Here is a 16,836-nt window from a genome sequence, read left to right as displayed (position 1 = left end):
AGATAGAAGGCAACAGCTGTAATACTGAGAAAGAGATGCAGGTCAGGAGTTCAAACACTGAGATTAAAGGGATGACTTCACTGTCTTTACTTTGTCATGCTTGCTATAAGTGCATGTCAAGACCCTCTGGTATAGAAACCACTGCGCTTATATTTCCCCCCCCCCGCCCTTTTTTTTTTTAATTATTTTTATTTTTAGTTAGTGAATCTGATCATTTTCCTCTGCTGATACTTAAGTCTTACTGACTTTAGTGGAAACAGGATTTCCTGTGGTGATTAAAACCACAGGTGCTAGGATTAAGGAAAACCTGTTTTTTGGTGGTACATAGACTAAAACCGGAATGATACAGAGAAGATTAGTGTGGCATCCTCAGGGCTGACAAGCAGATTTGGAAGAGCACATGAGGGGATCAAACTCTGGGAGGTGTAACCATGGGGGAACTTCTCTGGCATACACAAAATTTTTATCAAGACTTCAGTCTTAACTGATTTCAAGATGGGAATTGGCTGTTGGAAGTAGAAAGCTCTTTGGATGCAGCACTGATGTGCGCAGCCTTTGTAGAAAAAGTGTGTATTTTTAGGATAGGCGGTTTCGACCATTGATCGTTGCATTGCTTCCCTAGACCCCCTAATGTCCAGCTGTGCTCTTTGGAGAGAGAGGGCAACTTCACTACAGGGAAGCTATTTTCTGGGTTGTCAAATCCAAGCCGTGTAAGATGTGGATAATAACTCTAGCACTGAAATGCAGACTAATGGTCACGTTCCTTTCTGCTCCCTTTTTCTTCTTATCCATAAGGTCTTTTTTTGGGGGGGGAGTTACTCTAAGGGACAGCTATAATAACTCGGCACCTCCTGAACATTGCCCTTTCCTTCAAATCTTAGTCATTCTGGCTTGAGGTGCCTTGGGATCAGGATCCTGTCTAAAGTTCCTTTTTTTTTTGTTTGTTTGTTTGTAATTGCATTCTAGATGTCTTTTGTTAAGGTACAGTTTTAAACACACAGACTATATACACTGCAGTGGGGACATTACAGCTTGCTGCAGTACTGTGTTCCCACTTGATGGTGGAGGTGGTGCCATTCTGTAAGATCACGGAGGTGACACATGAATGGCTTTTTGAACGAGATCCTGTTGATTACTGTCTTGTGATTCTTTCCACTGAAGTTATTGAATCTATTTGTAGGAATGAGAACTTTTATTTTTTTATATACATGTATGTGTATATATAAAATATATATTTAGAGAATATATAAAATTGTGTGTGTATATCTATAGATATATATAATACGTATATAAAAATAGAAGTTTTCATTCCTACTATATATAATATATATTACATATTTGTTCCTCTCTATATAAAATACATAAAACATTAAAAGTTCTCATTCCTACAAATATGTTTTCTCTCTCTATATATATATATCAGAAACATACCTTTGATTTGCAAGTTGACAAGTAGTTACATATGTGTATGTGTATATGGATAGCAGTCTTGCGTGTCAAACAGCATGTTCCATAAAGTAGCCTTTATCTTCTGGAACATGAGCGTTGCAGGAGTGGGCTGGAGTTCTGTGAAATGCAATCCTAGGGGCAGTGGGGCTGCTTGTATTAGTAAGGTTAGCAGGATTTGCTCTCAAATTCATCCAGGCATTAGTGTGCACACTAATGAAATGTGCAGCACAGAAGTGTGGACTTCTACTTCACTAAGGATAATAAACAGTACAATCTAAGGTTTTATTATGGTATATATTACAATTTTCCATTATTTGTCATCTCCTCTTTGCCTCGCCTTTATTAGGTGTCACCTTGGCTCTACGAGTTGAACCTTCGTACGTGTATTTTCATAAAAAGGAGAATTCAAAAGTTTTTTCCCTAGCACCCTGCATCAGAATAACTGAGATTCTACACGAGCACCGTTACGGCTGCAGACTTCTGTGCGTGCCACAAAGAATTAATTGTGCAATCATCCTGCACTCGTCATCAGTGTGTGAGTTTACAAAAGTCACCTCTTAACTTTTAAAAGTTATTCCTCTTCCAACAATGTTCTTTAGTTTATGAAATGTGGCCAGCCACCTTACTTAATGACCTGGTCGTCAGCAGTTTTAGAAAGATTATTGCCTTTGTATTTCGCACAGCACATTTGCGTATAACCAAAACAATCTAGAAAGAAACCACAAATTGTAAAATCCTGACCACGTAATTTTTAAGTTAATAGGAAACATGAAACCTTTACGTTTAGTGAAGTAACTTTCCAGGTGTCCCTGTTTTTCTAATAAACAGTTACTGTTTATTAAAAAAAAAAAAATCAATATATAAAAAGACAGTATTGTATTGAATTAAAAGCTCCAAAACAGATAAGTTCTGTTCTTTCCTCGTATACACGCTAAGGGCCCGTTCCTGCTTTTTGACTTACAAAGGTTCCACTGACAGCAGCCCCACAGGGTAAGTCCGTTTCATAAAGGCCCAGGGAACAGATAAGTGTAAGTTGAGTTTAACTTTAGTGTCTGATAATCCCAGCAGCTAACTAACAGGTAATCGTTAAATAAAAACTATTTTAGAACGAATAAAAAGTAAAAAGCTTTTTAGGCTAAAATACAAAGCCATAATTGGGATGATTTTGGTAGATATATCAGTCCTGAAAAGTAAAGGTAGAACGTGGGAGCTGGATTACTTGTGCAGAAGGGCATGTGATTATTGAATTCTGATGATATTACTCTTTATCCAGCTTTGTAGAGTGCACACAGTTTGGCTTTGTCATTTCTGACAATTTTTGATTGCCTCTTCTGTGTATTGCTCACTTTAGCAAGGTAGAAATGGCACCTGTTTAGAGTCTAGTTTGCAGGACTTTTACGGCAAAAAAAAAACCCCTTAAATGTGCAGGGGAGGGATTTTAGAAATAAGATCAGGTATTTCATGGTGTACATCATGATGTATATGTTCCAGATATTTTCCATTTACAAAATGGAAAGTTGGTGTTCATGAATGTTGATGTATATTTGAATGATTTGGCTAGCAGGTAGGTGTCCCTTCCCGGGCTGAAGCGGAGCTGCTCAGGCATGTGTGATGGGCTTTCTGCAGCTGCTGGGGATTTAGCTCAAGTGGCCGGGGCTTTCGGGACAGAGAAGCCAAAGCCTGTCTCTTCTGCTGTGCCCGGGAAGTTCTGCCTGGCAAAAACATCACAATGGTGATACCAGAAAGTTTTAGGGAATCGAGCTTTGTTGCAGCGGTGAGGCAAAACGGAGGCCTGCACCCGGGTAAGCCAGACAGTCTGTGTCACACTAAAAGGGTCAGAAGAGAAGCAAACGGGTCATCAAGAATGAGAACAAACCCAAGATTTACTGTAATTTTTTTTTTTTTTTTTTTCCTAGCTGGTCTGAAAGGCTCTGAGGAAACATTGCCAAATCAGAAGGAATCTCAGCAACTTTCAAAATCTAGTTGGACTGGTTTGCTGTCAGCCTGGCTGGATCTGTGGCGGCTTACGTGGAGGGCTCCTCTAGAGCTTGGACCTCCTGCACCTGGGGCTGTGTGGGCTGCACGTGGGGTCTGACAGCCCCCAGCAGGGCATCTCTAAAGCTCCAGGATTTGTGAAAGTCACTGCAAAGTTTGTTTTGGTTTTTTTTTTCTCTAAATTGGAATAAAAAATAAACTTGCAAGACTCAAAACACTGCGAGATCTGGCAGGGCTGTATCTGCGGAGGTCTCCTTAGAGATGGGGGGAGGTTTCCTACAGAGGGAGGGTGTCGACCACTTGTCCCTATGGCTGCTCTGAAGCCCCCAAGGCAAGTGGTGGGCAGTGCATTTACAGCAGCGAAGTGTTACAGGGCCGTAGATGCTGTGTAAGGAATTTCTCCATGGTTTCAGCTGTAGCTTTTGGAGGAAATAATTTAATAACCCTTTTCTTTAGAAGTATTTGCGGTTGAGGTACCTCGTGTAACAGAGCTGACTCCTCAGCTGGTTAGCAGCGGCAGCAGAGCTGTGAGATGTAACAGCTCAAGGAACTGTCCCCCTGGTTTTGTACAGGTGTGTTGCAGAAGTGAAACCAGCTGAGTCTACATGTTGAGCTTGCTTGTTTATTTGAGTAATTTTGGAAACATTGCCATTCCCGACACTGCAGCTGTGTTTTTGAGGTCAGTAGGAGCAGGACATTGACATGTACAGCAGTAAAAGCATGATGCTGCGGCAGAGACGTTTAATCTGGCCTTGCAGGAATTCATAGATTTAAGTGGAAAGCACCTTTAACTCTTGCATCAGGAGGGCGCAGCCTTGGTTGTGTCTGCAGTGCTGTACGTACCCACGCACTTTTAAAGAATGAAGAGTAAGTTTATTTTCAGAGTCTGTGTGTGTACGCGCACCTGTAAATAAGATATTTTCTTAGCTCCTTCATCTCTCAGAGATCTCATCTTTGCTGGTACTCACAGCAGCACTAGGTTAGCTGGCCGTGTTGGTGCAAGATTCCCCTACAGCAGAGCCCTGCCAATGCAAACAGTATGCAGCAGCTCCGTGCTGCCGGGTGCCTCCCTCACCCCAGCACACAGCCACGGCTGCTCGGAGGAAGCACTCTCCTTTGCAGACATGCTGGGAAGGAAAAACTCACTTTTGATTTTGGGGCTGCCATTCTCGAGCTTCAGAAAACATTCAAACGTTTTGCAGAAGGAAGGTGGTTCCCGAGATGTGGTCAGCCAGAGAAAGTCTTTGGTGGTGTTTGGCTGGTTTATGTCTTACGTGATTCTCATTGTGCTTTCAGATAGATCCCAGACATCCTATCTCACTTCTGGTCTGTGTGTTTACCTGTAATACCGTGGGCAGTGGCCCAGCTGTGCTTCTGAATGCCTGTGGCCCTTCAGCTACCTCTTCTACATGTTTCTTCATCTCTGGAAACAAAGCAGAGGTTCTTCAGAAACAGCCTTGTCCCACCTAGGAGGGTGTGATTGGAAGCTCCCGGCAAGTAAAACCTCTGACGGCTTCATTCAGAAGGGAATATAGGGCTACAATGGGTGAGGGTAAGGAAAAAGGCTACTTGATGGCTTTATAAAGTTAATGTTGATGTACAGAGGTGATAAATGGACTGTGAAAGGAAAGCTTTATGGCATAACGTTGAGGGATGCCTAGTGTACCGTAGGGTAATTTCCCTGGGGCGGAGGAGGGCAGCTGTCCTCCGGAGGTCAAAGCACGAGGCGTTCCCCGTAGACACGCGCTGGAGCAGGCACGGATGGAGCCTGTGAAGTTTGTTGTGGCCAAAAGAGGCAGCGGAAAAATCGAATTACAGGCGCAGCCTGAGCATTCGGGGTTTGAGAGTTTCTGTCAAGTGCAGATGAGGATGTATTTGCACGCTTCCGACGGGAGAGGAGACCTCGGCGAAGGAGCAAATCCTCCTCCTCTCTCATCCCCTCCCTGCTCGGCGGGTAGCACCGCTTACCAGGCGGCCTGTCAGCGGGGAGCGGGGAGCATTGCCCAGAACGCACCTGGAAGCGAAACCTTAGGAGCGAGGCGAGGGGCAGCGCAAAGACTGAACCCCTCCAGCTGACGGTGCGGGGGGCAGATCCTTACCCCGCGACCTTTAACTGAAACGCATCCAAGCGGTTTCCGAGCGGCATGTAATTCTTCCTCTAAAGCAGGGGCGGTATTTGGCCCAATTACTTTAATAATAGGTGCGACAAACGTGAAGTTAAAGCCTTCCTTTTCACAAATAATAATAAAGGAACTGAGAAAAAGCCTGCCGCGAGTTGCTTTTTCTTCTCGGCTCCGGGCTGCCTCCCCCCGCCCGGGGGTGAGGCACCTCGGCGGCCGGGCTGCGGCGAGTCCCCCGCCGGTTGCGCGGAGGGGAATAAATAGGCGGGCGGCGGCGCGGCCGGCGGAGCCCTCCGCTCCCCGCAGCCCCTCCACGTCACTTCGCGGCGAGGCGAGCACGTGGGGCGGGCGGGGAGACCTTATAAATCTCCCTCTCCCTGCGCGGCCGTGATGTTATCTGCTGGCACCCGTCCCCTCCTCGCAGGGAGAGCCGAGGGGCCGGGGGCGGCGGGCGGGGGGCGCCGGGCGGAGCGCTAGATCCGCCGGGAGCTGCGCGCCGCGCCGCCGGGGCCAGCCCCAGCCCCAGCCCCGCGGGGGATAGGCCGGGGGGGGGGGGGGGGGGGGCGGGCGGAGAGCGGCGCTGCGCTGCGCTGCGGCCAGCCGCGGGCGGCCGCTCCGCGCCTGCGATCCGCGGGGAGGCTGTCGGGGCGGCGGCGCTGCCTCGCTGACTGCGGCGTGGGGTTGGCGTTTCGGAAGGAGGAGGAAGAGGAGGGAGCTGGAAACAGCTCTGCAGCGCGCAGCGGCCCGGGCGGGGGTGGGTCGGTGCATGCAGCGCGGGGCGCACGCAGCAGCCTGCGGGACGCGGCCGGACGGAGGATCGCCGCCGCCGCCGCTCGCTGCCGCCGCCGCCGCCGCGGGGGCGAGGCGCCGCCGCGGGGCCGCCGCCTGCCGCTCCGCCCGGCCGCGGGGACCGGGGCTCGGCGCAGCCGGGCGCACACGTGCGCGCCTCTGCCGGCGCCGCCGCGGGGGCTGAGCGCCGCCGGGCGCGGGGCGGTGCCGCTGCCCGCCGGGAGCCGCCGGGCGCCGCGGGCGCACGGCGGGGCTCAGCGCCGCGCCGGCACCCGCTCCCCCGCCGGCTGCGGCAGCGCCCTGTAATAGCCATCGCTGCGTGTTCTCCCCCTCCTTTTTTTTTTTTTTTTTTTTTTTTTCTTTCCCTTCTTCTCCCTCCCTTCAATTTTTGGTTTCCAGCCTGCTCCGCCAGCGCGCTGAGAACAGTCTCTCTTCCATTTACTTGATTCGCAGGTTTGTTTTATCTCTGTGGGTTTTTTTTCCCTCCCCTCTTTTTGCTGTCCGGCTCACTCCACCCCTGAATTTTACCTAGTTGTGGTAGCAGCTCGCTGCTTTTATTTTTAATGGTTGTTGGTATTTTTTTTCACTGACGCCTCCCGCGCGTTCTTCGATTGCGAGTCGTCCTTGCAGTCCGGTTTTTAACTGCATTTTGTCTGCAGATCTTCCCTTTGTTTGCACACATCCCCTTTTTATTTTTTAATTTTTTTTTTCGTTGTTGTTGTTCGTTGTTAAAGTCACTCTTCTTTTGGGGGGCGCTGTATTTAAACACTTAAAATGCACTGCTATCTCCTGAGCGTGTTTCTCACCGTGGATCTGGCCACCGTGGCTTTCAGCCTGTCTACCTGCAGCACCCTCGACATGGATCAGTTTATGCGCAAGAGGATCGAGGCGATCCGGGGGCAGATCTTGAGCAAACTGAAGCTCACCAGCCCCCCGGACGAGTACCCCGAGCCCGAGGAGGTGCCCCCGGAGGTCATCTCCATCTACAACAGCACCAGGGACCTGCTGCAAGAGAAAGCCAACCACAGAGCCGCCACTTGCGAAAGGGAGAGGAGCGACGAGGAGTATTATGCCAAAGAAGTTTACAAAATAGACATGCAGCCTTTTTATCCCGAAAGTAAGTCCGCTGTGTTTGTGCATGTGCGTGTAATTTCGCCCCCGAGGCTTGGCAGTGCCCGGCGCCTCCAAATACCAGCCCCATGCATCATAAGCTGCCGCTTTTGCTCGGTTTGCTCTTACCCTCAGCATCTCTTAGGTGGTGGCTTCGAGGGTTTCGTTTAGGTGGCGGGGCATACGTATGCCGGGGTGGGTGGGTGGGTGGGGGGTGTCAGCTGTCCCCCCAGCCGCGAGAGGTTTCCGATCCCCTTGGAAGTCACCCAGGAGTCCCTAAAGGTGCCTCCGATTTCCACCACCACGTACCTGAGCAAAGCTCCCTCCCCCCCGCCCAGGATCCCGCTCCCTCCCCAGCACTGGGTTTAGCTCCCCCGCAGCCCCGTGTGCAGCCTCCAAAAAGAGCCAATATCTTTCCACTGCTGTTGTTTCCCTTGGAGTGTCTGGATCGGGCAGGTTTCCATCTCTCCATAACTGAAAAGAAAAGGAGGTCTTTAAAAAAAAAAAAAAAGTCACCGGCTCCTCTTCTATCTGCGCCCCTCCAGAACATTGTCCCACAGACCGCTATTCAGATTGGTGCTCAGAGAGGACAGACACACAGACATCCTCCCTCCTCTTCCCACTTTAACTAGCCTCCCGTTTCAGTTCATGGGCGCTTTCATTTCAGGTACAGAAAAAGTTTTCCCTTCTGGGTAGCCTCGGTTCTTGGAACCTGCCTCAGCCCGTCTGCCTTTTGCTGTTTTTAACGACCTTCTGGTGATCCACGCCACGTTTTGCACAAAAAAAAAAAAAAAAAAAAAAAGCGGTACAAATGCTCCGTGCTGACGAAATCCACTTAGAATGATTAATAATCATAACGATGTGCCTTTTTGTTTTGGTAGGGAAGTTTAAGTGTATAGGAAAAAAAAAAAAAAAAGCACCGCACTCCCTTAAAAGAATCTAGATCATCATTACACTGAGGAAAGTGAAATACCAGAAGCAGAAAATAACTTCACTGTTCACATATCCAAACCCTAGTCCCTACTCTTTTCATTTAGCTCACTTTTCTCTCTCTTCCCTCCCCCGCCACTTGATGCCCTATATACTTGCTGTCTGTTTTTGAAAAGCACATACCTCTTGCTTAAATAGATAATGCAGCCATCTTGGTAACTTTATCCTAGAGTTTCTAATTGCATTTTCCCCTTATTTATTTTTAGTTTAGCAAGTTGTAGCTTTGGGGCTTGCTCCGTCTTGCGTGCAATAGTCCTAGGATGCCAGCCAAGGTATCCGAACCCCACGCTCGGTGCAGCTGCCTCCCTTTCTTCCTTTATTCTTAAATGACAGCATCAGGTACAGGACATCCTGGCAGTCAGAGCCATTTTATTGTTGTAATAATGGCACCATCCATAATAGCCATGATAAATACACTCCACCCTTGTTACCCTCGGGGAAGAAATACTTTTTTTTTTTTTTTTTAATGTATATTTGGAGCCAAGTGGGTATGAGCAGAGAGATTCAGTATAATTCATAGCCATAGCGAGAACACAGAAATCGTGCCCGTTTTCCACGTTGGTATACTGTAGTATTTTGCTGGTGGTTTTGGTGTTTGTCAGCACTTTGTTTTGAGACCTATGAGATCCTGCCCTGAGCAGAGGAATGAGCACCTATGGGCAAAGGTTAGGAAGACAGATAGCAGTGCCTTGGCTTGTGGAGTTGACCCTGTAACAGAGAGTCTCTGAGAATTGTAAAATGCATCCGTCCTGAGCACATCTGTCCTTTTTCCTCGCATGAGCAAACTACAAAGAACCGATAGTCCAAACTGTAGGCGCATACTTTCCAGAAAATTAAAATATCTGTGGTGTGCAACTTGGATGGTGTTGACAAAAGAGGATCTATTTTTAAAATGTTGTCAGAGGCCAGATTTGTACTGAAGTATCGATAGAGGTTTTGGAAGAGCAAGGGAGATTGCAGGTATCTACCAACAGAGTGCATCAGACGTTTGGGATCGGAGGGCCAGTTAGCAGCAGATCCAGTACTACTGTGCAAGGGCTGTCGCTAACATCAGAGTAAGTAGGTTAACTGTTTTTCCACTGCTCTCTAGTTATGCTGGATGGAGCGAACCTTTCCAAAAAAGACAGAAAGGAAGAAATCGCTCCACCATATTTTAAAGGAAGAAATTGAAAGCGCAGCTCTGGCGGCTGCGGGCGCTTTCTCCTGGACGTCTCGGAGTGAATTTTTTTAACTCTACGGTTTCTGCTGCATCGGAGGGAGGCAGGAGGGAGAAGGGGATCAGTGTGAACGCGCTGGAGGTCAAAAGCTGCTGGAAGGAAGGCATGGGAAAGATCAGTGGTTCAGTTTTTACCACAAGTTGTTAGCGTTCAGTAACTGACTACAACCCAAGTATTACAAATATGCTCTAATTATACTCATAGTCAGCAATATATCACTACAGATCGCTGATAGGTCTTTGTGGGGCATTTTGTAAAGTTCAGACTAAATATTTTTAGCAATGAGGAGATTTAAAAGGAAAACTATAAGAGATATTGTATATACCCTAAGGCATATTTTGTCTTAAATATTATCCTTGGCCAACTGTACTGTATAAATACAGTAAATATGAATAGAACTGGCAAGATGCCAATCTCCTGGGATGAATTTTAGTCAAGAAGGTATTTATGGGATATAAATAATACTGTGTCAACATTTAAAGAAGGGATCTGATTAGTTTTGAATTTATTCATATTAATCTCTTCACATGCTGTTAGTTTAAGGCTCAAAGTAAAGTTATGCTAAGGTTTACTGATAGTTTGCACTGAGGAAGTAAGGGGGCATCTGGCATCTGGCTTGACAGTCCACTTGAGGTTAAAGACACATCAAGTCAGAATATATGTGGAAATTCGGCGAGTCAGGGACTGCCAGACCTAAAACCAACAGATGTGAAAAGTAGTGGCAGAAAAAAATGCTACAAAGAGGTTTGGAAAAACCAAAAAGCTTTTGTCTGTCAAGCACGCCTGCCTGTGTTGTGCTCGCGACAGTGTGGATAAGATACTGAAAGTCTGAATCTCTCCTAAGTCCAGTTGGCAGGTGGAAATCGAGTTGTTTGACGGAGCAGTTTAAAGAGGGAGGTGGGATATGGAAGCTGAGCACAACGTCAGAGAGAGTTCTTGTGAATTCTGTGCCTAGGCAAAGTTACCTGAGTAGAGGCTTAATACGAATTTCTGTGAAAGCTGAATCACGTTATAAGTTTATTACTTATCAGTGCTTCATTGGTTACCTAGGGCCTGATACTTGAGCTAGTTATTTATTTGAGGCTGGGTGATAATTGCCGTTGTGCTGATAATAAACAGAAGTTCAATGCCAGCACAGTTAAGGATTGTGAATTGTAATACTAATACATAACTGGGGTACTTGAGAAAAACAGGCAACACGTGTATGCGGCGGCTGGGGCCCAATTCTGTCATCTTCATTCATGGCAATTTTTAGTCGCAGTCAATGAGCTAGTTGGTACAGATGGCTTAAGGCTAATACAGGTAAATTTTTAAGTTTTCTGCATTCTTGGGTCTAGGTCTGTAAGTACTCAGTAGCCTAAGAAATCTCAGTTCTGGGTTTGGGCCTGGTTTTGCATGGATTTTAAACTACTTTAGTATGAAGGAGCCTCCATGGGTTCCAGCCTGCACTGGTTGGTAGGATTAGTCTTCTCAGGAGCTCTGTACCATGAATATTGCTTTACAGAGACCGTCATTCTGCTGAATATTCACCTCATGAAAGACAACATTATAAACTGGCAGGGCACAATGACATGCTTCTACTTTATCAACAAGGACTTGATTTACCAGCAATTATAGGTATGTGGGCTCCTTGTCTTCAGGGCACCAGAATTACTTGCGCAGCCGCGGCCGTGCTCCACGTGTGCCGGCACTGACTGCATCATTACCTCGATGTTAACAGCTACGGCTGCGTGGCTCACGTGTGTGTTTGCATTTAACAGAACACAGAACTCAATCTTTCAGAATTTCCTATGTTAATGATACGGAAACGGTCTCAGAAGCAATACCTTATTTTAAAACCTTCTAGCTATGCTGTCCCTGTGGTCGTGCTCTGGAGCACCTCTTGTAGGAGGCGTTTGCCGGACTTACTCTCTGGTTCGCAGAGAGGACCTGAAGCAATGCAAAGGCTTCCCCGAGGAGAGACATGGGAGGAACAGTTCCTTGCTCCTTGTTCACGAATGGCACTTACTGCAATCTTCCCAGGTGGTGATAAATAAACCCAGGAAATTGCAAATGGCTTTAAAAAGGGGCAGGGTAATTTTCTGGACAGCAGTCCTCTACATACTAAGAGGGGTAATAAAATAACACACTCTGGTGCACTAACCAAGGGCAGCTGAAATCAGAGAGCTCTCTTCTTCCACTCCCACTCATTTGGAGCAGATGGCAGGGTGCACCATGTGTGTTTCCCGCCTGCCTTCTGAATCACCAGTGACTTGCTGTAAGCAGGGTGCCAGGCTGGGAGAGGGGCAGGTCCACAAACGGGTCTGGCATGGTACGTGGTCCCTGCGTTTCTTCCAGAGGAAGAAACGGGGAAGCAAAACACCCATGACCCCCCTCTTAAACGCTGCAAGGTCAGAAGACCTGCAAGACAGAAATGTAGGGCTATATTCCCGAGTCCTTTCCGTAACCCTCCTTGACTTTATCTCTAGTGTCTGTTTTCAAGAGGCGCTTCCGCTCTTAATTTGGTGAGTGAAAAGGTTAGATGTGCATCACTGCCCCTGCTACTCCCCAGCCCGTTGGCAGTGTGAATATTTTACAGTCCCAGAGACCTGTCTGGAAATGTGCCCTTGCCTTCTGCTCGTGGCTGGATATGTGCAGGGAGCGCCCAGGGCTCATGCCGCTCTTGCTGGCTCCGCTTAATTGCAGGACTGGGTGTTAGTAGGTGATTGTGTGGAGAAAGCAGAGCATCATCTTCATTAGCTGCTGCTTTTAGCCTTGCTCACCCTTGGTGTGCTGTGTGAGAACAGTAATGGTCACCAGGATGGCTGTGTTACTTTGAAGTTACTACTTCCAGCGTTTTGCTGTCAGTTTGACATTCCTGCCTGCACAAGAGCTGAGCAAAAAGATGAATGAGAACTCCTGGCTGTCGTCCTTGGTGAGCTTCTTCAGCACGGTTCTGAAACATGTGCGGAGCTTCACACACATGAATGGACTCATTAACATTAAGGCTCTGTGTATGCCTAATTAGCTTCCTGAACTGGGGCCTGGTTTATGGCGCATTTGCAGAGATGAACAAAGCCAGACAGTTCAAATCCCTCTTGCCGCGTTGAAACCTGTCATTTGGGCATCGCAGCCCAGTGAGAAGGAAATGCTTTACAGGATTTTTTAGAGAGGAAGGAAGAGGCTCTTCAGTACTCCTGTGATCCTGAAGAAGGCTGACCCTGTTGGGCAGCTGGCTTCTTTTGCCTTTGCACTGTCTGTGCTAGACTGCTCCTGTATTACAGATAAAGAGAGGAACCCCAGGGTAAGGTGACAAAACAAGTCATGAGTGAAGACACAAATGTTTCCGTTCCTGTTGTGAAACCACATGCTGCACGTTTTCAAGCAGGCAGTTTTTAGCTTGAGGATGATATGCTCCCCAGGTTTTATTTAATGTAATACCGTGTTACGGATGTTTCTGCTGATTTGTTTAGACTAGAAAGTTTGTTTTGGTCATTTGTTTAGGGAAAATTTGCATCCTGCCTTCAGCCACAAGCTGTTGCTTGTTTCCCTTTCAATCTGTGGTGTGAACGAGTAGGCGCCTAGCTCCAGCATTGCTGTCAGTTGGCTTCCTGTAGTAGTCTGAAGCAGCTATGTTTCTTCTTAAAACAGCTCCCCACGCTTGTCCTCGCTGTCCTTGCTGCTCTTAAGTGATTGCAGGTGGGCACCCAACTGTACAAGACATACAGCTGCAAGGTGTGGAGGAGAAACTCCAAGATTTGTCTGTGACAAGAAGATGAGGAGTTGAAAAAAAAAAAACCCAGACCAATTTAGTGTGAAGGGTTGTGTTTTATCTCCCTCCAGTGTGACCAGTTGGTTTTGAATTTATGAATGACTCATGAGCCTGTTTAGTACTGTGGTTCTCTCAGCTCAAATGGCTCAGGATTGGCCCTGGAGAAATGAAGTGCTAGACCTGGCTTCATTAGACCTGTCTGATGAGCAGGTTTTTACATGTTTTTGGTGCTCTGCAAGTTGGTCCAGAGTAGAGAAGTTGCCTCTTTGGGTAGCATAGCATTCTCTAAATCAGCCAGGTTTTCCAAAGGGAAACACACGGCAGTTCATGCATGCTGCTTGGAAAGCTCTTGGCTCCTTGCGGAGGAGATCAGGTGGGATGAGTTTAGGCAGCAGCGCAAAGAGACTGCTCGTTCACTGTGGAAAGACAGACTCCACTGAAATACATCTTGTGTTGCTGTTTGGGTTCTCTGCCATCCACATTTGGTTTCCAGGAGATGCTACATCTCACAGGCATCCCTGCAGCAGATTTATGGCTGAGAGTGTGGAGAGGATCTTTAGAACATCTCTCCCTCGTTCAGGTTTTAATTTGGACGATAAGCGAGGGTTCCTTTTAATTTCATGTGTGATACTCATTGACATATTCAGGATCTTCATTGTAGAGCTGAGCTTTTTCGCACTGAAACCCCCTCAGGGCAGGAGCCTCTTTTTTCTTGTTATAGAAGACCTAGCACAGTGTGATGCTGACTTCAGGTTATTATAAATAACTGTATAAAGTATAAATGATAAGTTGACCTCATAGTTGACCCTGCTTTGAGCTGGAGGTTGGACTAGATGTCCCTTCCAACATGAATTAACCTGTGATCCTCGTAATATTACATTTTAATACAAGAAAAACAATGCGTTGTGTTTCAATTTTCATAGGGTGGTCTTGATTCAAGTATCACCAAATTTCTAGAAATGTCTTGTTTTCTGTCAGTCTTGGATTTGTCCCTCTGTTGTAGCTTTCTTGTGTCAAAATGTTCCTGGTCTCCCCCTCTGCACCCATTTTTCTTTTACTTTTCTTGCGTGAATATTGCTTTTCAAATAAGCATGGTAGGTTGCATGAAAATAGACTACTGTATTACACTTCAGCAAAAGCTCTGGCATCGTTTTAGGCGAACTGGGTGGGGGGAAGGGAAATGTTGTGATACTGACCTTTCACTTTGCTTGTTTGGCTCCTTCCCACCATATCTAACCCGCGCTGCACTGACAAATACCGCATCTGTCTTGACAGGCGAGTTCACAAATAACCATTCATTCATAACTTGGAGCTGCTGTAAGACTCCTTATGGGTTGCTTAATCTGACAGTTGTGCATTTGAGCAGAGACTTTGAAGAAAAGACTTTGCAGAATGACCATAAGTTCAGTCTGACTTTGTGAAAACTAAGAGGGAGGTCTTGCGTGAAAGAGGATACTGTACTTAAGTATATGTGTGCATGTGTGCATGCGTGCACACACGCGCATGCATATATTTAAGAGCATTAAAACATCTGTTGTTGCCAAAGCCCAAATTGGAATGTTCTGGGAAAGATAATTTAATTTTTAGCTTCTGGATTCATTTCAGTGATGGTAATTTCAACACTTCCTGGGGAGAGTCTATCAGTGGTTATGTGCATCAAATGCAGCAGTAAATCTGTCATTCTTTCCATTTCAGTTTTTCAGGCTTACAACTTCGTTATTTTTCCCTCTTTGGCTGGTGTTAGTATCCAGTGTTTTCCCTGGCTTCATCTCTTTTAAACCCCTGCCTTGAATTTTAAAAAGCGAGCTAAGCCTGTTGAAGTTCCTTCTCTTACTTGTTTTTGTTTACGTACAGCATTTGCAATTCAGCAGCTAGCTCAGCTGAAATAGTGATGGTAACTTATCTTTACCATAGTGATGATTGAAAGATAGAAATCAGAACATGTTGGTTTTCATTCCTTGGGGTAGAAAAAAAAACCCCAAGCAACCCACAAAAAAACCCAACCCTGTGGGTGGACTTTGTACTGAGGAGGCTGAAAAACTAATAGATCTTAGCAGCACTGACTCTCTTGACGTGGTCAGAGAGTACCTAGCAATCCCATACTTGATGAAGGCTTCTGCATAATAATACTTACTAATCCTGAGCCCGCAGTTGTGTTGGCAGATGATCTCCAATATCCCAAATTGAACAGAGAGTAGTCCTTGCTTATTTGAGTGGGTGTTGTCCAATATGTATAAAATGACTTTTGGGGGGCTTTGGGCAAACAGTCATCAAGGTCTTCTCTATGACTGCCAAGATGTATGCTAGGAAGAAGAACACTTCTGCAGAACTTTCCATCTTCCAAGTGACGTGTAAAAACAATGCAGCAAATTTACCTTCTTCAGATGCAGCAGTGGGTTGAAATAATGGCAGAAGTGGCTGGCAGGCACAGCGTGGTCAGGGTCTAGCATTCACCAGAGCCTGTGGCAGGCTGCTGCTCCTTGTCCCACCTCTGCTTGGTCCCGGCGGTGGCCACGGTTATCAAAGCTGAGCGATGCCTTTGCTCCCCTGTAGGTGTGACGATAGAGGGGCAGCTCTGCCCTTTGCATCGCAGTTCCTGGCCTTCATGCTTTGAGGGTTTGATGCAGGAATCGATCCAGTTGACGGGATAATACCAAAACAGAGCATTTAATTAATACCTAGTAAGCAAAAATTATGGATACCAGGGGTCATGTCCACTGATACATGTAATACTGACAGTTCATTTCTTCATCCAGATGCCTACAGGGGGCAGAGGGAATGTTTGACCTTGGGGAAGGATAAGTGATACATTGTATTCTCCAACATGATAGGATATTTTAAACTGCCTGGAGATGTGTTGGATCAATGCAGATCCTTGGTGTTCTCATCTCGCCCAATCTCTGAGAGATCCAGCCCAGTTTTCTTGGCTGTTGTAGTTGGCTCTGGGCCTCCCTGGCAGAGCAAGGGCTGCATATGTCTTGTGCCAATCACTGCTCTATATTCAAATTTTTCCTGATGCACACTTTGGAAGTGAAGTAGCCACATTTCAACGTTGAGGTACGCTGAAAGATGTCTGTATGTTTCATTTGTTGGGCTTGTTGCGTGTTTACCTAGTGTATAATGGCAGGCTATGGCAGCAGACATACATATATCTTTAGGTTTGCGAGTGAGGAACAAGTTCCAGCTTTCTTGAAAATAAATCTGCTGTTCTGATCTGGTGGTGTGATAGGAACTGAGAGGCTCCCTGCCAGGATATACAGTTTGGAAAACAAGGGAGCTAAGCGAGCAGCTTCGTCCCAGTTAGGATGGACTCGGAACAGATTGTTGGGGGTCTGAACTTTCTCTCCCTCTGAATTTGGATTCCCCTATCCCAGCTTGCATTTCTCCCTGATGCTAGGAGCCATGTATTTGGAAA

General features: G+C 46.6%; 1 protein-coding gene across 1 annotated transcript in view; it reads left to right on the top strand.

The window, feature by feature from the left end:
• Nucleotides 1-6,715: 6,715 nt before the first annotated feature.
• The window catches only part of TGFB2 (transforming growth factor beta 2), a 65,399-nt gene continuing 55,278 nt past the window's right edge, over nt 6,716-16,836 (top strand). The window contains exon 1 of the mRNA XM_030035802.2: nt 6,716-7,470. Coding sequence (XP_029891662.1) covers nt 7,128-7,470 — 343 coding nt within the window. The 5' untranslated portion in view covers nt 6,716-7,127. The remainder of the gene's footprint in view (nt 7,471-16,836) is intronic.

Source organism: Aquila chrysaetos, chromosome 13, assembly GCF_900496995.4.
Source record: "Aquila chrysaetos chrysaetos chromosome 13, bAquChr1.4, whole genome shotgun sequence".
Lineage (NCBI taxonomy): Eukaryota > Metazoa > Chordata > Aves > Accipitriformes > Accipitridae > Aquila > Aquila chrysaetos.
Note: the sequence above shows the minus strand (reverse complement) of the source record. Positions and strands in the feature narration are given on the sequence as shown.